We start from the raw sequence: 25293 nt of genomic DNA on the forward strand, positions 1-25293 counted from the left end.
TTATAAAACTAATCATAAGCAATAAACAAAAAGTTCATAGCAAGAGTTACAGACCCTTCTTAGGGCTTCTAAACTTCCTTCAAAGCCCAATAAAGAATATTACCAAATAATAATTATAGGTTCCATGGGATAAGAGAGAAAGAGAGCCCTGGGGTGCTGATGAGATGAGTTCCAGCTGTATCAATAATGCCCAAAATTTATAGTAAGAATGTAAAATGTATGCTTCCTTCCCTTAAAAGAAGCGTTGTTCACTATTGATGGGAAGGTTGTAAATCTAATTTTAGAAATCACTGAAGAACATTTAGTTTGTTACATTCTTCGAGACTAGAATTTTATCTACTGGCCTGGAGGCAGGAAGCCGAGTTTATAATTTCAATTAATCATATGTAAGTTTTTTAAATGTGTCGATTACAGCGATGAGGATGATACAAACACATACAAATTGCAGCTAATAAACTGGAAACATCTCTTAAGAAGCCTTGAGAAATGCATGACTTTGGCTTCTCGTGATCACTGTTGGAAGACGGTGGGCCTTGCAAAGAAGACTGCAGGCAGTCACGTCTTAAGTGGCTCCCTCCTGCTTGAGAGACAGGGTAACACTGCTCAGTCTTCCTTGACGCTGTGCTTCAACCTCAAAACACTCCTAATGACCTCTATGACAGAGGATGGAGAGAGGGTAGCCAGGAGAGGAACCAAAGCCTACAGAGCTGTGGATGCTGCGATGATTAGTCCTCTGGCAGGGAGAGGACAGCAGTCAGGGAGCAGGGAGAAAAGGTGCTGGCTTGACAACAGTAAGGCAGAACCTCACGTTTTGACATCTATAGTTCTGTTTCACTATTAATTTTAATACAAAGGGATAAAATATGAGCACATAAAGGCATGTTACCACGTGTTTTTCAGTACCAACCACGGCAAACTACTAAGAGGCAAGACAGACGGTAACTCAAACCTGAAAGATCTACGTTAGCATCTTATGAAATAATACAGGCTTCCTCCATAAGTAATATTCAATTTTTAAGTAATGTTTTTTTAACATTTATAAAATTTTAACGTTAAAATCAAGAGATGAGGGAAAAAACCACTGAATTCAAAACAACAAATACCAACTTACTTACTCATGTAATTGTAAAAAGGTGGGTACATCCTAACCTAACACATTTCCTTGTCTGTAACTAGTCATCTCTGGCTTATCTCCTTGCTAAAGATAATGTGGGGAAGGGTGCTTTTAGGATTCATTTACAACTCACTTTCTTAGTTAAGTTTAACTGCTAATTTCATTCAACATTTCTTAGGGAATAGATTACTTTGCACGTGGCCCTGTGTGGTACCCAAAGACATCAGGTCCCTGCTATCAAATGACCTCATAATTTAGAGGTCACGTCCACTGCCACAATGTAGTAACGATAAAGCTAACACTGAGAAAGTACTGTTGTGAATGTCAACAGATTTACCTCCTGTCATCTTTTCAAAACCTTTTGAGTGTGGTACCATTTCACGAGACCCTATCAACAGCACGGAACTGACCATCGGAGAAGCTAAGACACTGGTCTCCATTTACACAGCTGGTTCATAGGGAAGAAGAACACTCAAGCAGGTGAGAGAGCACATTCTTAGTCACATCATGTGACCTCTGAGAACCAACTCACCATCAGAGGGCTCACAACTATTCCAGCAAATAAACAAAGCACCTTGGGATTAACAGTTGCTAATTCTGTCTGGAGAAGGAAGTGAAGGAGCAGTCTGTACAGAGCCTCAGAGGGACAGCAGTAAAATGTCTTCCAAGCAGGGAAGAGCTGAGCACTTGAGAAAGGCAGGAAGTATGAAGGCGCATAATGACCAGCATGGGAACTGGAAAGGTCTTGATCTAGGATGAAGCCCCGGGCGCTGCGATGAGAGACATGTGAGATGTCCAGGGATAACTGGCTCCATGTCAACCCTTAGATTCTAAGTGAGAGAAGCATGGGAGATGGGGAAACAGAAGAATCCAGAGGGTCCTAGAAACCTACAAGAAGAACATCATGATGGGCGAATCTGGGCCCAGGGGTTCTGCTCAAACTACTGCACCAACCAAGGACAACACTTGCAGTAAACATAGAACCCCTTCTCAGATCTAGCCAATAGATAAGACATTCTCCACAATGGAGTGGAGAGTAAGGACTGAGTTGGATGTGAACTCTGGTGCCCCATATTTGACCACTTCCTCATGGTGGGGAGGCCTGGTGGCACTCAGAGAAAGAATAAGCAAGCTACCAAGATGAGACTTGATAGCCTATCACCATTTAGTGGGGGAGGAGGTCCCCCTCGGTCACAGACATAGGGCAGGGAACAGGGTTAAAGTGGGAGGGAGGGAGGAATGGGGGGGGGGGATACAAAGGATGGGATAACAATTGAGATGTAATCTGAATAAATTAAAAAGAAAAAAAAAAAAGACCCTTAGTCACACTGTACTTCACTCAAAACTCTGGCTGACTGCTAACACTGCTCTGTAGTTTTCGGGTAATGGACTTGTTCTGTCACTGTGGGAGGTAGATACTAGAAAAGCTTTGGGTGCCATAACAGGAGTGAATTCCTAGCACCTGGAACTCTTAACCTGCAGCCAGGCTTCAGAAGCTGACTCGCCTGATATGATCCCTATACTGGTCCCCCTGCCGCCACACACATAACCATGACAACAAACAAAGGGCACTGTCACCAGAACATAATGGAGAGAAACCAAGGATCCAAGGGTAGGGTATGGGAAGACTGGCCAGAGAGTTTTAGCTGAGACTTACTGGAGGTGACACTTGGGCTGGGTCATATAACATGTAATCAAGGAGCTGGAAAGGTAGGGAGGGGCAGGAAATTGCAGTAGAAGAGAATTAAATAGCAGGTGCCTGGCCTCACAGCGGTCAAGTGTGGGAGATGAACGAAGGGAAGTTTGCTCTCACTAGACAGAGGAGAAGCAGTAACAGGCAATGTGGGACCAGAGAGCCAAGGACAAATCCAGACACCATCAGAGACTTGCTTTCCTATAAGGTCACCTTTGTACTATGGTAGATTGGAGGACACGACGTAGACATCGAAGGCATCAACACCAGCCACTCGCTATGGAAAGATCTGCATGGTGCTCCCAACAGAAACCCAAGAGGGCCAGGTGGCACTCAAGGGCTGGGGCAGCAGCTGGGTGGCAGGAAAGCATTTCAATACTGCCGTAACAGGGCAATGTGGTACACATGTCTAGTAGTCAATAGCCCAGGTAAAGGAAGGACTTTAAGGAATGGCTTCAAGACTCAGAGGCTGAACAGGACTGAACAACGATTTGGCAGTGTCATCCTCTCTTGTCATGCTGGGTGGCCCAGCAAGCACACCAGGAGTCCACAGTTGCTCAGCTAGAATGTACAGGTGTTCAAGTATATTCCCTATATTCTCAACAGCATGTTTTTCAACCAAAAACTGTTTGATCAGGATGAGTCCACACTATAAGCCAGCAGAATCTGCATGGGAAAACTCTAAATGTCACGAGGATGACTGCATGCAGGGATGCACAAAAAACGAAACAAAATATGCAAGAAGCAAACAAGCCAGATACCTTCTTTTATGTTAAGGCATATTTTATAAGGGTTCAACTCACGTGTTAAGTGTGTGTCCACACTAAAGGGAGGTGCAATCGATGACTGGATTCATTAGTTCAAGTAGTCTAGTTAGCATGTTAGAAACACCTTTTAAAATATGCACAAAAGAAACAAAACAATTGCCCAGCGTACATTTGGGGTGGGGGTGTAAGGAAAGTCCTCTGTTAGAGTGATAAAGCTGACGTGTATTTTTCACTATTGACATTCAACCATACATCATGAAGAGCATGTTTTTCCCTACCTTGTTTCACCAGAACCACCCATGAAATTGGAATAACGACACAAACACAAACAGTGCCATGTTCTCTAGTCACAGGATGATCTTAAAAGGAGACCAGTCTGTAATGTACAGATCCCTGAGTCTCTACTTGACACCCTCACTGTTAGCTAGAAACAGTCTCTTGATACAGGGGCCTGACTGTGAAACCGAAGAAATGTAGGGTGGCATTGCTTCCATCCCTTTCTGCCAGCCAGGTACAGTGGCACACACCTATAATCCCAGCACTCAGGAAGACAGAAGCAGGCAGATTTCTATGAGACTGAGGCCAGCTGCTACAGCACGGTCTGGTGCTTTGTACTTGATTGTTCACTATTTTGCTCCCCAAGGTCAGCTTGCTGTCTTTTATAAGCAGACTATCATGTACCCAAAATGATGCTGTGTAATCTTGCCTCCAAAATTATCCCTGGTTGGCTAAATAAAATGGCTTACAAACCTGGGCAGGGCAGAAGTGAGGCAGGCAGAGCTAAGGTGCCAGAGCTTGAAGGAATGAAGGATCATGGGAAGGAAAGAGACACGTATGAGAGAAAAGGGAGTGAGACCACCATGAGTTAGTATAAAGAAGGAGGAATTTACTCTGAGGACTGGCGTGACCGGAGAGAAGCGGCCATATTATTTTGGATGGAAGTAGCCCAAATAAGAATGATTAGAGCAAATGGCATGGGATGTGGGATTGGGAGATGATGAGGTAGTTTAGGGGTTAATATTTGTCCAGCCCCAGGTGAAATAAGGCTTATTAAACATCTACCAGGCGTCTGTGTCTTTTATTGATATGTTAGCAGTTGAGTAATAACTGCCAAAATAATTGTGGATTAACAGTAGATATTAGTAACCAATTTTCTACAACAGGCAGCCTGCTCTACAAAGTGAGTGCAGAATAGCCAAGGCTACACCGAGAAACTCTATCTCGAAAAACCAAACAAAAACAAAACCATCCCTTTCTACGAACTGTGATCATATAAGCCACCAACAACAATTTTAAGCCCTCCTCACAAACACATGCCCGTCTCACATGGGCTCTGCGTGCTGCTGTCTCAGTGGTTTTTTACAGTAAAAGGTGCAGGAAGGTTAAGACATGCTAGAGGATAGGTGGGGTGCTGGGGCATCATGCGCTTTCATCACACCAAGATGACATCAGTCTGGCCAACTGGCCTCTGAGCACTCTGTATGGAGTAGACGGACAGTATCATCAGACGTCCTCGCCCATTTTGGATTGTCCTGGGTGGCTACACTATTTCTATATTCAGCACAGTAGCTCTCCGTATGAACAGCAAGCATCAGAGTGAACTATGAGGAAGTACACTAATTATCCATTCTCTGACTGGACGCGTACCAGCAGCCTTCAGGGTACCAGAACCTCTGTGATCAATTATTTCACAGGCATTAAAAAAACTGTTTCCCACACCAATTAGGGAAGGACAGAACAAGGCTCTTTGCAACTAGAGGCCACAGAGAGCAGGGTTAAGTGAAAGGCCTGTGGGTCCCTTGGACGCTGCTACTCCTCTAGAGCTCTTTGCTTCTGTGTGGCCGAGGCAAGCTCTGAAAGTCAATAAATAAGCTTTTCTTTTCATTGCTCAAAAAACAAAAACAACAGACAAAAAGGAAATGCTATTAAAATATATGTGTACTGCAAACTTGGATTTGTTTAAAAAACACATGTCCCATATTTGCACTCTTTCCCAAAAATGCTGACATACATCATGACTGGATTCAGAGCTCAAGCCTGGCTTCTATACACACAGTAGGCATGCTGCCGAAACCCCACAATAGTGCTAATACTCCATAGAAATGCTTTACTATCTTAAAATTGAAAGAAGCAAACTTTCACAAGGAAGAAAACATTTTGATAAATAATATTAATATATCTGCCTTTATTCCATAGCAATCACACAAACAGTACTTTTTGGTATTTCTAGGTGGAGAAAGGCAGTATGAAGGCAAAATAGTGTGTGGCCTGTGAAGCCGTCTAGTTCTACCCTTGTCAGAGTTGTATTGGCTTTTTTTGTTTTGCTTTCTTTCTTTCTTTCTTTCTTTCTTTTTTTTTTAAACAGTGGCACAATATTCCAAGGCCTCTCACCTCTTTTTAAAAAAACAAAAACAAAACAAAACAAACCCACCCCAAGCACGGATTCTGGTATAAAACCAAAGGCTGAGTGTGCAAATCTAAGCACAGATACTCTTAAAGGAACAGAGAGCACACCACACCTTCAGTGCCAGGCTTGAGAAGGTGCTGGACACGTTGCACTTGAAGCTTAGCTGCTTGTCCAGGTTCCCATCTGGGTCCCTTCGCCCAGAGTCAGAAAGGCCTGTGCGGTCGGAGGAGGCTACTTTCTGGAACACGGAGCAGGTCATTCCTGTGAAGCCAGCAGCCTTGATGACATAAGCTTCCAGAGCAATATTGGGTGAATACTGCAAAAGTAAACCAAACAGGAGTTGTGAGAGACTTAGAATGTCGGGGTAAAAGGGGGAGCGGTATTTAGGAACACACACACACACACACACACACACACACACACACACACACACACACACACACACACGAAGTGGAAAGGGCTGCGATTCTGAAAGAAGATTTGAGAAAGCAGGCATGGAAGGAGTACAGTGGAAGGGATGAATGATGTAACGATGTAATATTTAATTATATTAAAAAAATTTTTTAAAGCTAATAACCTGAGAACAGGCACTGTGGCTCAATATTGAGCACTTGCCTAGCACATACAGAGCCCTGGGCTTAAATCTCAGCCTTACATAGGTAAAAATGAAATAGTAAAAATAATTTGAAAAATAGCTTATAAAGAACAAATAAACTAAAAATTCAAGGTTTAAGACAATGAGCTGTGACTACAGGATTAAGTGGAGGGAACACTAGTGACACTCAGACCACCCACAGTCTCATCATGTGGAGAACAAGCAGGCTGTCTGAACAGGATTTCCAGGGGGCGAAAAAATCTGCAGACTCATTCTACAGCTGAGTTTTTTCCCCTAGAAAAGTAAGGCAGATGCTGATTTAAATGGTAGGAAATAAACAGAGTTAAGTAAATTAGGTCAGGATAATTGCCAGAAACAGATGGCACCTGCCGACTCTCCAGCTTTAAAGGAATTCAAAGTGACCTGAACTCAGGGGATCACTAAGAAGTACAACTTGTCAATCCATGTCTGTAGCCTGGAGAACCCCCAGCAAGCATCTCTCCCACTCACCACCCATAGCAAGGAAGACACAGGAAGAGAACAGGTGACAAGTTTCACTTTCCAACCTGCCAAGGGGGCAGGATTCACTGTACATTGAAGGACACCGTGGTGACTAAACTGCAGTTAGGACGGTCACGTGTGTGTTGGCTTTCGCTTCATACACTAGCTCTGTGAGATCAGCATTCATTAGATATGGAAACTAACAACACACACTCCAAATTATTGCTGGATCCCAGCGCACCAAGTTCAGCATGGTTTCGGAAATGTCACACCGACCACAGCTGGAGCATGAGACATCCCTGGGGGAAACAAAGCTGTCCTTCTGAAGAAGAGCCCATCTTCACATCCTTCTTCACCTGCCGTCTTTACTTATCACAGCGACCCCACCCCACCCCACCCCACCCCAACCTCGATTCCTAGTTTACTTCCTCCAGGTTCAGACACCGGTGGTCAACCATGATCCTATAGTACTAAATGAAAATTTCCAGAAATGAGCGCAACTCATAAGTCATAACTAACTTTCTTCACTGTTATAATTGCTCCACTTTACTATTAGGTGGAACTACTATTAGCAATCTCTTACTGGGCCTGATTTATAAGCTGAGCTTGGCAGGGATGAACACAGAAGATAAAGTGGCATATGCAGAGCTCCCGACTATCCACGGCTTCAGGCACGAACTGGGCTCTTAGAATACGTTCTAGAGATAAGGGAAGCAGCTGTGCAAACAGATGTGTAACTCCAGGAGCCTGTCTTACATGCTGAAATGGCCTTCACTTCATGCACCGTCACTTTCATCGTGCCCTTCCCTGGAAGACGGACCTGTGGGGTACAGCTGAGTGGTAAGTCGGGCTGTAAGATGGGACTGGGTATAAAAAGTTGGGGAGACTACTGAATGACAAGTCAGTCTCAAGTCAGGCCATGCATCTACGAGCAAAGCTATCATCAACTTGGCTAGGAGTCAGCAGCTACATTAGGCCTCTAATTTAATAATTATTTGGGAAAGAAATCCTAATCTTAAACAAGCTAATGGTACAATAATGCACAAGTGACCAAAATAGCCTCAGGAAAAGAAAAAGAAAACAGTTACTCTGTATTTACATAGAATCACAGGTCAAGCTGTAGAGCACGCAGCTTCACAGTGATAGTCAGGGCCTGAAAACCACTAATCCAATGTGAATATGATAGCCAAAGAACAACGCATCTATTATTACATTTTTAGACCACACATTAGCAGTACACAAAGAAATGTATGAGTTCGACTTAGCATGAACATAATTTAATACTGTTTAACTGAGAGATTATTATATTTTACCAACAGATTTCCAAGTGCTGGAAGGCGGCCCAGGCCTTTATTTAAGATCAAGCCCTGGGTGAGATATCAGAGATTCTCCCAAAACATCCTTCAGGTCTCAGAACTGAGTACTACCTTGGATGGGCAGTGGGTAGCATGCCAGCAGAGCCATACAATCATTTCTTATTTTTGTAGCAGAATTTATTTCAGTGGATTAGACAGTGACAGCCATTCAGATTTACATAATGCAAAAGTATCTTCTAGTTACTGAGAAAATAAATTACTCAGACGCAAAATTAACTTCTCAAATTGTGTCAGAGAAGGACATTCTGTGCTTATCTGTATGCAGTAACAAGAGTCAGCGACACCATGACAGGGTGTGAGGCCCCTTCTCACGAGGCTGGAGTGGCCAGTCTCAAACCCTCCTGCGGGCCTATGATAACGCAGCACTTACTGTGGAGTACACGTGAGCCCCGCTGGCCAGGCGATGTGTAGCAATGCGCTGCAGGCACTGGACAATTCGACTGCACGCCTTGGCTTCCCTCTGCGCCAGCCACAGGACCCGCTCATCAGCCAACATGATGTTGCTGGCCACATCAACCATCACATCACCGAGCTGTGGAGCAGACCGGAGAGAAGAGAAAGATGTTAACAGCCAGGACGAGCTGTTGGATAGACCCAAAAACTTTAAAAAAAAAAGAAAAACAACCTTTAAAGGATGACATTAGCCTCTGTCTAAATCTCCTATAGGAAGAGCATACTTGTTTCTCATTAAAGCCCTTAGATACGAACAGGACGTTCAATTGTGGTCACTTGGTAATATTTAGCTCAAAACAGTACTTAAGTAGCCACTACATCACCAGTGACAAGACTGCTGTGCAGCATCTCAGAGGAAAAGAAAGGCAATTAGATTCATTAAGGATGAGAATGTGACACATTGCCACAGACAGACTTCAGCCCATCATCTAGAAAGCCGTTATGAACACTTCTTGTGTATTAGCTTAAACTCTTGTTAATTATATACACTATGTACAATAGCTCCTCCATCTCCTGGCAGGTTCAAAATACAGCCACACTCACCACTCTGAGCACCGGAACTACTGTGTGCTCAGTCTCAAACATGTACATGCATGATCCCTGCCCCCCGCCCCCCATCGTGAATGAACTCCTCACGGATCTCAACTCAAAGGGCACTGGGCAACCCAATGCCACGCAACAAACGATCCTAGGACGCGCTCACTTCTCTGTTGCTCACTTCATTTACTCTGCTGTTACCTGCTCACTTGCACCTTGTAGGTATCAGCAGAAGGCAACAGCAGGGACCAGTCACTTGAACCTAGTTACTGCAGTCAAGGTACCACAGTATAATGCATTGGGCAGCCTGTTGACTACGAAGACCCACCCAAGTCAAGGGAGTTCTCAAGAGCAACAGCATCAAATGTTTATGAAGGAGAGGTCTTGGCAAAGGATAGGAAAAAAAAAAAAAAAAAAAAAAACCCAAAACAAAAACATTCCACATTGCAGAAGCTGGAGCAAGGCTTTGCAAGCTGGCTGGTCCTCATACCACAAAGCAAGCTTCAAAGGTGTTAAGCTGCAATGCCAAGCCAGAAAGCCAGGGCTGTTTTAGCAGATGGCTTTTGATCATCCCAGAAGATCCCAGCTAAGGCCCTCAACCCTGCTCTGCATCCAATACTCTGCGCAAGATGTGTAAATAAGAAGGCTGTGGAGGTTTAGGAAAAAGTCCAGCCCACCCTACCATGGTCCATTTGACAAAGAAAATAGGTCAACGGAAATCCACCAGACAGCTGCTCTACGACCACAGGTCAAAGCAATCTCAGGAAGTGCACAGGTGACCACAGCACTCTCACTGCCTAGCTCAGACAGGCGCCTCTCTAACCCTGAGGTCCCTTTATTGGAAATGAGGCAAGTACAGCCCTGCGCCTTGTCGGTGATCAGCACATAACAAAATACCAGGCTCCTGAAACCAATCCTGGCCTATGACAAGCACACAAACCATGCTGGCTTCTTCCATTATTTTATTGGTTAAAAAAAAAAAAAAAAAAAAGGAAAACTCAATAACCATTTCAATCCCTAAAGCAGACCTGTTTTCTAAAACAGAAATCTTTGTACTAGATGGGGCCCAAAGAGAGGACTTTGCACTTCAGATTTTTCCTGCCTTTTAATCTTTAACTGGAAGAGAAAACGAACCCAATCAAGACCCCTGGGCTGAGTCAGTGTTGGGGCTCATCTCAGATTGCTTTTGGGGAAGCACCAACTCGGTAAGACGCTACCGGACTTACACGACAGGTTCCTTACAGACCCACTCCATCAGCAATGGCTGCCATGCACTCTGGACCATCGACACTGGTGAAGTTTTACCATGACTCCCTTAACAGATCCTCCTCTGAGGCACTTGACTGCTGCTCATCCATCTTTGACCCTTTGCTAGCTTGAAGCAGCTAAGAGCTATCTTCACCCCCACCCCAAAAGCCTGAGCACCAGTTAGGGTGATCTCTGAGAGGGGAGAATGAGAGACAAGGAGTTAGACAGATTCCTCGTTATGCAGACAGATAGGGAGAGGGGCCATGGCTAGGTAATAGAGGGGGCAAGCTTCCGAGATGGCCAGCTTCTTCCTCACCCTCCTGAATTCAGAGAACAGCTGTCTTCGTATGCTTCTGTCTCAGCCCCTGCTGAGGGACTGGCTCAACAAATTCAAGGACTACTCAGGTTATGTCACAAAACAGTTCTGGGCCAATCGACCACCTCAACTTTCTTCGAACTGACCAATCCTAAATTAGGGGAGAAAACTCCTCAGAGGCCATAAAACTCTTAGACCTCCAGAAGAGACTGGAGTCTTCAGCCTCTGAGTCCCCTTCTTTTTCTCTGTGTGCCTCTTGCATGAGTGTCTCCTCATGCACAACAAATGCTTTTCTTCAACTGATAAAAAAGAAGGTTGGATAAGCTTTGCGTATCTATTTCAGACCCAAAGACTTAGTGCCTCAACTATACATCTGGCTTTAATGATTAAAAATTCCCTAGCTCTGACCTACCCGTACCACTGGACATCAGAGCTGCATCTCAGCTTTAATTCCCTGCAGTCAGAGCACTGCCATGTGGACAGCTCACATACATACCTTAGGACCCAGGCAAGACTAAGTAGACCTGGCAATGGTCATTAGTGGTCCTTTACTCCATGGTTCAATGTCCATCAGTGATGTCCACTTACAGTATCACTGAATAAACATTGACTGACCGTGACTCACTGCCCTGAGCACTGGAAGAAGTACACACGCTCCATTTCCAAGCTTATAGCACAGACAGAAAACAAGTATGCAATTCTCATCTTAAAATGTGATTCCCATTGAGATCACTACAATGACAGACTACACAGAGTAAAAATGTGACAGAGAGTAATGAAATACAATCAAAACATTCCATTTCGCCGGACTCCCACGTCCTCGGGGACTAGTTCTCCCAAACAGGAGGCAGTAGCAGGATCAACTGACAGAATAATTAGGAGGAACTAGGCAGGCATGGCAGTGTACAGCTCCAAGCTGACAAGCACGTGGATGGCTGAGGTGGAGGAGTCTTGTGTCTGAGGTGGGAAGACCAACCTGGGAACAGGGTGAGACTGCATGTCAAAATGAAAATGAAGACTAAGGACAGGGGGGACGTGGCAGAGGGAAGAGGAAAAGGAGAGAGGAGGGGAGGAACAAGAGGAAGAGGAATAAGAACAAGAGGGAGATTAGGAACAGGAAACAAGGAAGGAGGGGGAGGGAAGCAGAAGAAAGAAGAAAAGGAGGAAGGGAGGAGGAAAGGAAGAGACAGGAGAAGGAGCAACGGCAGCCACCGTGAATTTGTAGAATTTCACTCATTTGATTTCATGTGCAACATGAGAATACCCACACCCTACCCTTCCCTTCTGACAACAGGTGCTGTGGTGGAGACGGCCCTTACTTTCCAGTATATGAAGATGGCTCCTGACTCTGGCTACACCGTATTCTGTACGTGTCAATCAGATCAAATCAGACTGTTACATGAATGGACTAACGAACTTAAATGCAGATTCCAAATACCTGGAACGATGCTTTTAATTAGTCTCCTACTCTGGCTTGCTGTCACTTCAGGACTCTACGCAAAGTCGTAACAGGCAGTGTGATGAAGTCCTCAGACACGCTCAGTGACCACCAGAACTGAACTGCTTTTGGTTATGAAAACTTCAGAGATGACACAGACAAGCACTGATTGCATGTAAGGCTAATGCACAAACATGAGCCACTACAGAATAGCATGGTTACAATGTAATGTGTTTTGTATTTTTCGCAGAATTAAACACATGGACTTTGTAAAGATCTGACCATGAAGCCTAATAGACTTGTCACTCCTCCTGAAACCTATGATTATGATGTGAGCAAAATGCTCTGGCCCTCCAGACAATGCCAGGATCATAAAGAACCCATGCTAAGCACTGTAAAGGAGAAAGTTACCTACAAGGAGATAGTGGCAGCTTTCATGGAGAACGAGTCATTGTTCTCATTATTCTATACCGAATGGCTAAGCACTCAAAAAAAAAAAAAAAAAAAGGGTCACAAACAGTCCTCACAGCAGATAATCACAGAGCGCCCCATGCTTTTGTCACTCAGTTAGGGAAAGAGTTCAGAGTCTGTCACAGTGGCAGGGAAAGTTACAGTAGATCAGGAGTATACTTGAAATCTCACATGCAGGTAACAAAAAAACAAAAAGTCAAACAAAACTAAAGCCTGTGTTTAAAAAGCATAGAGTTTCTCCTTGGCCTCCTTCCCTGTAGGCCGCTCCAGTTATGAAAGGGTCAGAAGAATCAGGTCCTGTTCAGACAGACAGACACACACACACACACCTGAACCAACCAGGCACATGCATGACAGAACATAGACCACATGTCTGGTAGCAGTAAAAACTCTCTGGTGACATTGTGTGTGTGTACACGTGCGTGTGTATGTGTGCACGTGCACACGAGAGATGGAAGCCAGGGCTCAACCACAGGTACTGTCCGTTAGGAACAGTCGACTAACTTTTACGTTGTTTATCAATACTGTTGCTGTCATTTAGAGATAGGATCTCTAACCAAGCAGGCTAAGGTCTACTAACAAGCAAGCCCCAGGGACCTCATGTACCTCAGCCTCCAAAATACTAGGATTATAAGCACCCATTAGGCTAAAAAACAAAAACCAAACCAAAAGAGACCATAGTTTCTAGGGACAGAACTCAGGTCCCCATGCTTACAACGGCAAGCATCTTTTTGAGTGAGCGACATCCCCAGGCCTTTTTATACTCACTTTAAAGTTCTTTTATTTTTATTACATTTTATTCTTTACTGGGGGGGACAGAGGGATGACCATGCTACCATGGTTCCATCACCCACTAAAACAGTCCTAAAATTCTTCTTATTTTAGAAAAATGATGTGTAAATATAGCAAGTAAAGTCAGCTTTGAAATATTCCATCACTGAGGGAGGGAAGGAAGCTAGGAAAAAAGAAGTGGGAGAGAAAACTAGATGCACAAGCTAAATAAATCAGATTGATGGCAGAAAACTGTCCCAGTTAGCTGAGAAGATAAGACAGGAGTTAACGATAATATTCTCAACACTCCTGAAATTTTCTAATAAAATGTTCACAGGAGCCTAATCCCAAAGGGAAAATATTCAAATGAACAGTAATAATGTAAAAGATGAAAAGTCGGCGACAGTTCTCAGAGGCTCTGCTGAAGAAGAAGTCTTGCAGCAGATTCCTAGAACCTACCCTAGGCCAGGGCAGCGTCAAGGAGAGCAATCTGTGCTGGCAAACCCAGCAGGTGACTTCTCCAGGAGGCTCACACTACCCTGCACTGGGTCTTTGAAAACCTTCATGAACAAAGCCTGGCAGTTAAGCCTAAGTGGGGAAAAAGTGGAGAAGACTTGAAACGAACGGAATGGAGGTGGATCACACTAACACAAGTGTATGCGCACAAATATAAATGTGTAGATATAAATGTGCTGAGTGTACTCATGGGAGCTTTCTGCTCACACACAGGCCACTGGAACATAGCAAGAGGACTCTGAGGCAAAAGCAAACCTGCTCTTCATGAGCCTTCTCATCACCACACACATTAAGTATTGGCTTCTTAAGAAAAGGTTCCTCTATTAAATACAGAGTACACAGTTACACCCAGACGGACACCTTTAGCTGCCTCTCTCTGGCACTAAATATACCATTTAGGTCTGTCAGGGCAGTGTCTTTCAGTAGCTATCCTGGCACAATGCTCCAGGCTTGCACTGGCTGAAATCAACCATGGTTTAAAAAGTAATCGCCTCAGCCTATGCCAGCCATTCACAGGAGCATGGGGTACACCCACTGCAAAGACCTTGCTGAGCATAATTGAGAAATTCATTAAACTACTTGTCTATCTTCTGCGTGTGCATCTCAGGGTATCTTAGCATAATCTAATGCAGTGGTGATTAACTTAAAATACAGTCCTTAAACCCCACGATTTCTATTTATTACACTAATAACCAGTAAAAAGCAAAGCCTACGGTTCCCAAAGGATCACACAGGATGACAGTCACCGCATCAGAGGGAATACATTTATACTTTCAGGATTCAATCACAAAGCCTATTTTTCTTTTGATTTTTAATAAGTTGGCATCACGTCTTTTTGATGAAAGCTGTAAACTTTACTGTATTAAGCAGAAAGTTACAAAGAATATCCTCCAACTAATGTTCAGAGAAGCAGCTGACACTCCTGCAAGTATTTGTAAAGGGCCTCCTTAGACTGCAATGGATCGCAGAGGTACAACACACAAGGCCATGGGACAGACCCACAATACTGTACAGTAAATAAATACCTTCGGAGATGACCCAGGCTCTTCAAAACTACCATGGAACATCATCTCTCTGAAAAATTTACTTGAGTATAGAAACTCGGTAAGCTAAAACAGGACTAATATCATCCTAATTTTAGAAATGAAAAGAGCTCATGGTAACCACTAAGTAGTAAGCCAACAAGGTGCCAAGACACGGAGGCATCACAAGCACCAGGCAACAGTTCCACACTACTCTTGTTTAAAAGAATAAAGGTTATATTTGTTACTGTTGCTGTTTGTGTACACTATGTGTGAGTATAGGTGCGTGCATGCCCGTGTGTGTGTGTGTGTGTGTGTGTGTGTGTGTGTGTGCGCGCACACGCGCAGAAGACACTGTTTCTCTCTCCTTCTACCTTTACAGGGGTTCCAGTTATCAGCCAGGCTTGCACTGCAAGCATTTTAACCTGTTGAGCCATCTCACTGGCCTCCATGCTGCTCGTTACAAGTTGAGAACTGAAAAGCAGTTCTCCCATTCCACTCCAGCACAGGAGAAATACACACGCTATAATGTTTCGGAGCTCATATTCCAAATGTCACTGTAATTATTCTGCTGACTTGAAGCACTCCACTTTCAGAATGCAATAGCAATGCTGCGGGCAGCTACCCTGTCATTATCAGCAACAGCGGAGGGGAACAGCGCCAGTCAGAGTCCAAGCAGCTTCTGCCAGGGCTAACAAAACTGCCCCCAGGGAAGTGGCTGTTGTCAAAAGCATAGGGCGGTTTGTCTGCAAACCAGGGTCCATGAGTTCACACAACAGCGCTGAATCAGTCTCGCTCCCCAGTGAAGTCGCCCATTACCCGAGTTCCATTTATATACACAAACCATTTTCCCTCCCTCATTAACTACTCCCTATCAAGTAAACGCCAAAAGGGCTGTAGTTACTAACTTACTAGCAACATGCAAGACTGGAATAGTCTAAAAATGGAAAGAAAATCCTCGGTTAAATGATGTAGAGAAAGAGGGTATATTAGTTACCTAAAACACTACCAGCGTTGAATCTGTGATGTCCCACACAAAGAAATATACTGGCGCCATTTAGCTAGCAGGTTCCCTGCTGTCCAAACTAGAACAAGGCTGAAAGTGACTGTGGCACTGCAGAACACAGTCCTTTGTAAGGACACCCACTACCTATGTTCAGCTCAACCCTAGCCTAACTCATCTTTAAATCCATCTCAGTCAAGTGGTTACATCGCATGAGAAACAGTATACAAAGTTCTTAAAGAGCCCCAAACCACAGCTTAAGCACACATTGCCTTTGCCTCAAGACTTAAATAATTTTCTTTTATTCGCTGCTATGAAACCTGAGGTTGTCAATTTTTTTTGCCACTTAAGGAATACCATGTTAGCAAATATAGTATAGTTTTAACACGCCCTATTTAAATACACACCTCAAAAATCACTAACTTCTTTAACTCACACATGTAAGTTGTGCGTACAGGTGCTGTGGCGTTTCATGTATGTACACAAAGCTCCGCGGAAGCCTCTCATTTCTGTTACATACTGAAAGTAACGGGGCAGTTTGCAACAAGGTGCAGGTGACTAAAACAACAGCAGCACCTGTCTGTGTAGACAATGGGCATTCCAGAGGCTACAGGAAGCAGATGGCTCACACACAAGATGGCAGAGGCTGCTTTCTCACTGCACCTACCTCTGCTACTCATGGCGTCCAGGTGTTCAAGAACTAAGCGCTCACCTCCATCTCCCAGATACAAAGGGCCCCATCACTACTGGAGCACAAGTTTCTCAGTGTTACGTTTAGAAATCACAAAGTGCATGGAGTTCACAGAAATCAGCTTTAAATATAAGCACTCTGGTCTATCCCACTAGAGGTTACCGTTGGCTGAAATTTATGCCGCAAGTCTTGCAAGTCTGAACAAACGTTACCTCTTTTGATTTTTCCTCTTTGGTAAATCTTCCAAACTTTTCTATCATTTCAGCCACAAATATAACGTCCATTTTGTCAGAAAAGTTGGCTGCCTCCACAGTGTAAGCCAGAAGCTGACGGGCTGTAGCGACGGCGTTTGTTAGATTGAGGGGCATCTATGGGAAAAGGTAAACAGCACTTTACAAAAGGACTAAGGACACTGACATCGTTAACTGCCTTCAAAATTTACCAAGGAATCAAAACTTATCAAATGGTTTTTCAAACCCAAGAAAGTTGGACTTTAATAAAAAAAAAAAAAAAAAAAAAAAAAAAAAAAACCAAAAAAAACTCTACTGGAGGTGTTGGAGGGGGAGATAAATTAATCTCAGAGAGAAATAAAGTAATACCTAAAGTGAAAACATGGCTCTATCCAGATTCTACATAAACCTGTCTCCCACTTGCTCAGGAAAGTGGCTCCCAGCTCCCCAGCTGGGAGTGGTGGCAACACCTCCTACATGTCCTACTGATCTCTGTGGCCATGCACCTGCCAGAAGTGTTTTGCATTTGCTAACCTGACACTGACAGCAACAACTGCTGCACTGAACTAAGATGGTACTGGGGAGCAGAAAAACGCAGACCCCACATCTCGTGAGACATGGTTAATGACGAAACAGCAACAGTGAGAGTCAGTCGAGAACTCTCAGGGATCCCTTCTGACTAAAGGGTTATGGAAATATATAATCAGAATCCTAGGAAGTCTGGGACTCTGACTGGTAAAGCTGTAATGGGAAAAGATGGGATCAGGAGCACCTGGTCCCAAAAATATCAAAGAATTTACACCCAACACTACTTACCCTTTGTTTGACATTTAAAAAATACCCTATTTCATCCATAACCCAGGTGAATGAGAATGCCCTATAGTTACCTGATTAAACATATACAGAACTCTAGTGACATCATTTGCATACTGGCAGCGAGAATAATCATCATCTGCCCAAAAGCCACCTCTGTCACATCTGCGCCAAGCCTTCCTTTCGTCCTGTGAGTTTCCAGGGTAGATCCCACTGCCGTGCGTGTTCCGGGTACACTGAAGATACGCTGTGATGCCCGCCAGAGTCCTGGGCCATCTATACAGGTAGAAACAAGACAGTCTAAGAAAACCTAGAATGGCAGAGGTTAATAAACACGGTGATGGAACAGAAAAAAGCAAGGGTTAATAATGGTAACAGAGAAAAATCTCTCTCTCTCTCTCTCTCTCTCTCTCACACACACACACACACACACACACACACACACACTGGGAGAGTAAAGATCACAATACTGTTTTAAAAGTTACTATGGATGCATTTATCCAGTCTATTATCTGAGAATATTTTGACAGCATAAGACAACAAGATAATTTTTCTAAAACGAAAATCTAAAATCTAAATGCTACAAATGTTCAAGGAAATTATATCAAACCCCCAAAATATTGAAATTGGCACTTTCAGCTTACATTTGTTTAATAAGTGTTATTATATCTTTGGCATTAAATAACAAATACAACATGAGAGAAGATTTTTGCTCAATAAAAGCAGAATTTGGCCTTTTTACAAGTAGGGCCAGGAACCATGAAGTGTAAAGATGCCACAGCGGGTCTTTTAGTGCCATCCTGAGAAAACCCTGTTTGCACAACTGACCCGCACAGTGGCTGTGTGGGAGCTGGGGGAGGGGGGGGGGGGGGGTAGGGGTGGGGTGGGTTCCTGCGACTGTAACTGGCTGTGCCTGCACTGCAGGCTTAGCTAAAGAGCTGCTTCCTCCTGTAGTCTGCAAGGTTTGGGCTGTGCGAAACAGAGAGAACCTAAAAGGCTAGCCTGCAACAGCAGCCCTGCGTGCTGAGTCCCCATAGAGTGTTCCTTGGCAGGAACACATGTGTGAAGCCCACCGATGAATTCTTCCAGAACCTGCCTGCATCATTTGCCTTTAAAATCCGGCTATGTCTATACGAAGCCTTACAGGGGAGACCGTGCAGGGAATCCCTGAACACCTCATCGGTGTCCACAGAATTTCTCCGGGACAAGTTGTTCTACCCTGAGCTGCTCAAACATGCTGCTGCAGCACGTCCCCCCTCAGAGCTGAGAGAAACCTTTGGTATTTGAACTCTATTTTCTAAAATCGAAAATGAAGCTGTGCATCCTTAATACAAATTATACCCGATGCACAGCAGTGGAGCTACTGAGACAGATCAATCATATCAAAACCGGAACCATAATCAAAAAACTGCATAAACAAATCAAGCAACACAATACGAACGTCACTAATGCAGCAGGGCTTTAATGTTGTGATACCTTAAGGAGTGTCAGAAGATAAATAATTCATTAACCAATTAAACACACAAGCCACTCAGAAACTGAACAAAAGACAAAAATCAAACATAAATGGAAAACATATTATGATTACTCCATTAAAGATGCTGAATGTCACAAAATTAACAAATGCTGCGCATCACACTTTTAAGTACTCATAGAAGCACAGTGTTCAATGCGCATGAAGGACCCAGCGGCAATGAAGCATGCTGAATTACACACACACAAATTGTTTTAAAACAGCAGTAAAAACAGAAACGCAGAACACAGTGACTGAAAGATGTTACTGCTGCAGTGTCCCATAGCCTGGGAAGATAGACACTAAAAGTCTTTCTTACTCTGTAACTGCAGGGGCTACAGCCAAGAGGTAGCAATACCCCACCCCCCACCAGAAACAATACAACCCTACTACTAAATAATCTTGTACTAAATTTTAAAAGCAATGTACACTAAGAATTCATTATTAAAAGCCTCTGAACACAAAGGAAAGATGTGTTACAGCAACTTTCAAAGTAAAGAAAGTCTAAGGGAACACTGTCAACTCCCACAGGCCCTAATTCTTCCAAAAGGTTCACAGCTGACTCAGCAGCTGCTAAAAGTGCCCTGGAACCCACTGGATCCCAAAAGCTGTTTCAACCTAGGAAACGATGTTCCTTTCGCAAACTCCTTCTGACTCAATTTAGAGGACTACTTAATGGGGAGACAAAAGTAGGCCTGTGTCTCTCTTCTTGATGATATCTATAGCTAAGTGACTTTTAAGACTAGAAAACCTACCCAGGTGGTGGCCGCACACTGGCCGGAAGCAGAGGCTGGCAGATCTTTGTAAGTTCAAGGCCAGCCTGGTCTATGTAGTGAGTTCAGTATGTTCTAGGACAGCCATAGCTACACACACACACACACACAAACACACACACACACCTCACGTTTTGTTCCTGAGGATGAGAGCCTTTTCCAGTCCTTTTCATGTCACTGACCTGAAATCACCTTTGTTATTCACAACCCTCTCTGGTGGACAGTACTGGGCAGAGCTTTCTAATACCACAATATCAACAGTTCTTGTATTATTCCCACGTTTGGTCTGAACATGACAGCCCCAATTCCCAGTAGATCCAGCCTGAATATTGGAAATGGTTAGGGCGCTGAAAAAAAAAAAAAAAAAAAAAAGAAAGAAAAATTAATTTACAAAGAGAGAAACATGATTAGGAGCCAGAAGATACACAATAGAATAAATAGCACACAGGAATTTCTGAAGCACTGTAAAACACAGATCAGCCAACTCAGAGGTGGGAAACAATTTTGCAAGCAAAACCTTTTCAAAGATTCTAAACAAAATATTCATGAAGAAAGGGCAATTATGAAGTAACTAAATACATTTAAGGAGACGAGGCTGGAGAAATGGCTCAGTGTGTGAAGAGCACTTGCTCTTAGCTGCCCCCGTAGGAGCTCGCGAACCATCTGTACCTCCTGGTTTCAGGAGATCTAGTAACCTCTTCTGGCCGCCAAGAGTACTACATGCACATGAGGTGCATACACACGTGTAAGCAAAGCACTCACATAGGTAAAAATAAATAAATTCCTTAAAGGGAGATATGTGTGAGGAAAAGTTATACTAACAACAGTGGTGGGGAGTCAGTGGGTAAAGGTGCTTGCCACCATGCTGGGTGCTGGGTGGGGAGTCAGAGGGTAAAGACGCTAGCCGCCATGCTGGATGACTTTAGTTTGATTTCCAGAAGCCACATGTGGCGAGAGAGAACCAATTGCTGCAAAGCCCTCCGACCTTTACAGCACAATGTGGCATGCATGCACAAATATACATGCACACACTAAATAAAAGTAAATCTCGAAAAAGATTAGTAAACGGCCAGTTAATGATGCCTAAAGAAGTTTCTATGTGAAACTATGTTTCCCCTTAGACCTGTATCTCTACTTAACGGTCAATAAATCTCATTCTCAAAATGAAACCATAAGTCTTAATATAAAATCTATTAATTAAAGAGCAAGTGTCAAAACCTTCAATTAACCTCTATTCCTCTATATGATCCACCATGCTCTATTGTTATGTAGACACAAATGATAAGAAATAATTAGACATAAGGCATGTATCATCTTAATTAACTTATCAAATTATGTCTCCAAGTGAATACACAGTTGTCTGCTCTCCTAAATCACCAAGGGCTAGCATCCTAATAAAGACTCTGAGGCACTGTCACAGTTTGAATCATCAAAGAAAATGAATATTAGCTTTCCTAAGTTAAGAAAGAAGCCAACAGCTGTAATAAATATTTTAATGATGAATGACATAAAAAGCAAGATTCTTTATTCAATAACCATTAAAATCTAAAGATTTTCTCTTGCATGGCTATACTGAGCTAGGACAAAATACCCAGAAATTGTGGTGATGAAAACGTCACATAGTCTAGGTTGCAAGCTCAGCTCAAGAGCCTTTACTATGTAACTCCTTCACTATCTGCCTAATCCTCAAAAAGAAAAATGTCTATGCTAATTCCAGCTAGTAAGATAGAGGTCAAAACAGAGAATCTAGCCAACCATAGTGGTGTGACACACCTATAATCCCAGCATGGAGGAGGCTGAGGCAGGAAGAACAAGGCCAGCCTAAGCTCAAAAAATAAAAGCAAAAATAACCTGTGTCTATATTCTAATAAATCACTAGCCTAGCCATTGGAAAGATACAGTTAAAAAATAGAATTAAAAATTACAAAACAATAAAATGTTAACCTTACATTTAAATAAACACAATGATTCCACATGGGATGTGACTTGCCTGCCTGATAGTAATCATAGCTCAGAATCAATTCAGACAAATGACCCTTTCTTCTTCCATAATACTTTGATACAGTACCCATTTGGACCATCACAACTGCCAAAAGTCCCACATCTCCAAGTATGGCGCCATCAAAAGAGATGTGGCATATTTTGATGGGGACACTATACAGTACTAGTCACCAGCAGCCATGTGGTGCCTGACCAATGCCAGTGGTTCTGGGGATTCTATGTGGGCCCCAGTATAGATGGCACCCTTCTGGGAACCTTGGTTCCACATACACTGTGCCAACATTTCTGTGGTCTAAAAGCATCCACTGGGATGGAAGTCCATGGAATCTTGTAGACGGCAGGTCAGGACTTAAGGAAACCCAAGAAGAAAGAAGCAGCCCGAGTTTCATCTTCTAAGCAAACTCCAAGTACAGACTTTTACAGATGGAGATGGAAGGCATCGGGAGACCTATCAGCAATCAATAAGCTTCAGCCTTGCCCACTTCAGCAGCCATTTGCTTCCTTTCTCTACATATTCTGAGGTGAACTCAGGTAAAGGACTCTCCATCTTCATATAAAAGACTGTCATGTCAATCCAGTGTTTCTACCAAGAAAAATGTTAGGCCAAGTTGTTTTTTTCCTAGAATTAATTTTTTTTGTGCTGCTGTAAAAAATTGAGTATATTTTAAGCATGACTTCAGAAACAAATTTGTAAAGTAAATCCACTTTAGTCAAACAACTTAGATTTCTTTAATTAACCAAAGTTCTTTGTATATAGAAGAGTCTGTTATTTCTAAAGTTTGTTGCTGTATTGTGTCAATTATTGCCTATTTATACCATAAACTCCTTAAGAGTGAATAATTTGATGAGTTTTGACATATGTATATGCCTGTGTAATTATCACCACTGTAAAGATAGTGTAACAATGAATACATCATTTCTTACAATTACCATCAACCGTAATAAGGAGCTCGGCTGTAGAGACCAAGCCCACCAAACCATCCTCCCTGCAGAGACCAGTCAGCAGCACTGAGCACATTAATTAAATGTAAGCATGTAGAGACTGGCGTACATAAAACAGACAGAAACAAAAAAGGACCTGATGTAGCAAGAAGTGATTGGCACTGGGAATTAAGTTGGACACTTTCAAATGGCTTTGACCCAAGGCTCTGGAACACCAGAAATATACAATCTGAAAAGTTAGCAGACAGGGGGGTAGCAAAGTAAAAGCTCAGACATCTAACAGAGGTCATCCACTCACGGGCTATGGATGTAGCTCAGTGCAGAGCGTATCCCTAGCATGTGTGAAGTCATGTGTTTAAACTCCAGTGACGCCCTCACTAAATACAGACATATTTCAGCTGCCACCTACCTACCACACAGAGCTTTGAGTGGGAGGTTAGCTGAGCTAACTGCTCTGTCAAAGAAAACTTAGTTCTCCTAAGAGGAACACAGGAGAACCCAGAAGAATGGAGTCATAAAATATTTTCCATGGCAAGACTGTAAATATTTTAGATTCTGCAAGCTAAGCAGCAACACAAACATGAAAGCTATTGCGTGAATGCTTATATAACCACTTGAAATGTGACTGCTTAAAAATGTCATTACTCAGTGGGCCAGAGTTTGCCCACCGTTTGAATGCTTCGTTGTACATTTATAACAAAGTCAGGGATTTAATCCAAAATTTTTAAAAATCATATTCTAAAGTAGTCAGGTGTGAAGATCCCAAGATGTCTCAGACGCTGGACTTAGACCAAGGGTTTCAATGCATCTATCCTAAACATCAGAAGACACACAAGGAAAGTACGCTTCTAGCAAAGACTTTAGGATTTTTAAGAAAGAAACCATAAAATAGAGAATTCAACCCTAAAGTTCCTAGAGTTGGTTTCAGCTCGAAAAGTCCTGACGTTCTCAGCAAGTCTCTCACAGCATCCCGCCTTGGCAATGTGGAAGCTGCCACTTTACTCTAGCAAAAATTGCAGCCAAGCTCTAGGCAGGTGAGTGGGCAGTGAACAAACCGAGGAGAGAGAACAAAGAGGAGACTCGATAGACACCAATATCCCGAGCGACAGCACACATAGTTTAAGCTGTTTTTATGCTTTAGAGTGTTCTTTCAGACTAACCAGCCATGGGGTTGATAGCGTAGTGTTATACAGTTCACCAGCAGCAAGTAGGTGGGGTGATAAACTATCTTAAAAACATAGCATTAATCAGAAGACAAAACAGTGAAAGTGTGGTGGTTCCTGAAAGAGAAATAAAAGTTTAGTAGTAGAGATGGTTAGCAATTAAGTTTGGCACTAAAAGTTAACATTTTCCTCTTAAAACTTTAAAGAAAAAGATTTCAACTTTAAGTGTCCCCCTTTTATATTCAGCTTTTTCTTCCAAAACTGGATGAGGAGATAGATAGTAATTTAAAAGGATGATAATAGTAATCAGAAGACAGGAACGTCTTATTTAGGGCATTTTTTTAAAAAGATTTATTTATTTTATGTGTATGAGAGCTCTATCTGAAAGTACACCTGTAGGCCAGAAGAGGGCACCAGATCACATTATAGACGGTTGCGAGCCACCATATGGTTGCCGGGAATTGAACTCAGGACCTCTGGAAGAGTAGGCAGTGCTCTTAACCAAAGAGCCATCTCTCTAGCCCTTTAGGGCATTTTTAAATGGGGAAAATGAAACTACCAACAAATTCCAGCTAAGCACTGCCACTCCCACAGGGCAGCAAACCCAGGGACACTGTACCTCGCAATCAAGGAGCAGTTGTGAATCATGTTTTTCTCCACAAAGATCCCTTGAGACTCATCGGTCTCAACGACGCGCCCATCCTGATACCACAGCACTTGCATGTCCTGGTCTATATAGGAAGCCATGCACTGGAAGGGAAGGCTGTCCCCTTCAAACACGACCTGGCGATGAGACGGCGTCATGTAGAAGGATGGCAGTTCAAGGGGAGGATCTAGACACAGAAAAACACAGGACCGAGTGAACAGAAGCCAAAGCGCTTCATGCACGACACTTAGAAGCGATGGGTATTCTGTGGAAACTGAGGAAAATAGAACGCA

At 43.2% G+C, this 25293-nt stretch overlaps 1 protein-coding gene across 2 annotated transcripts in view; it reads right to left on the reverse strand.

Annotated features, from left to right (window-relative positions):
- Adgra3 (adhesion G protein-coupled receptor A3) overlaps positions 1 to 25293 on the reverse strand; it is a 101785-nt gene that overhangs the window by 25657 nt on the left and 50835 nt on the right. For both annotated transcript variants that reach the window (XM_051165391.1, XM_051165392.1), the window contains 6 exons: positions 24974 to 25187; positions 20431 to 20595; positions 18037 to 18238; positions 17132 to 17287; positions 8824 to 8985; positions 6094 to 6297 (listed from right to left, as the gene is read on the reverse strand). In XM_051165391.1, coding sequence (XP_051021348.1) covers positions 6094 to 6297; positions 8824 to 8985; positions 17132 to 17287; positions 18037 to 18238; positions 20431 to 20595; positions 24974 to 25187 — 1103 coding nt within the window. The remainder of the gene's footprint in view (positions 1 to 6093; positions 6298 to 8823; positions 8986 to 17131; positions 17288 to 18036; positions 18239 to 20430; positions 20596 to 24973; positions 25188 to 25293) is intronic.

This window comes from Acomys russatus, chromosome 22 (genome assembly GCF_903995435.1).
Source record: "Acomys russatus chromosome 22, mAcoRus1.1, whole genome shotgun sequence".
In the NCBI taxonomy this organism is placed as follows: Eukaryota; Metazoa; Chordata; class Mammalia; order Rodentia; family Muridae; genus Acomys; species Acomys russatus.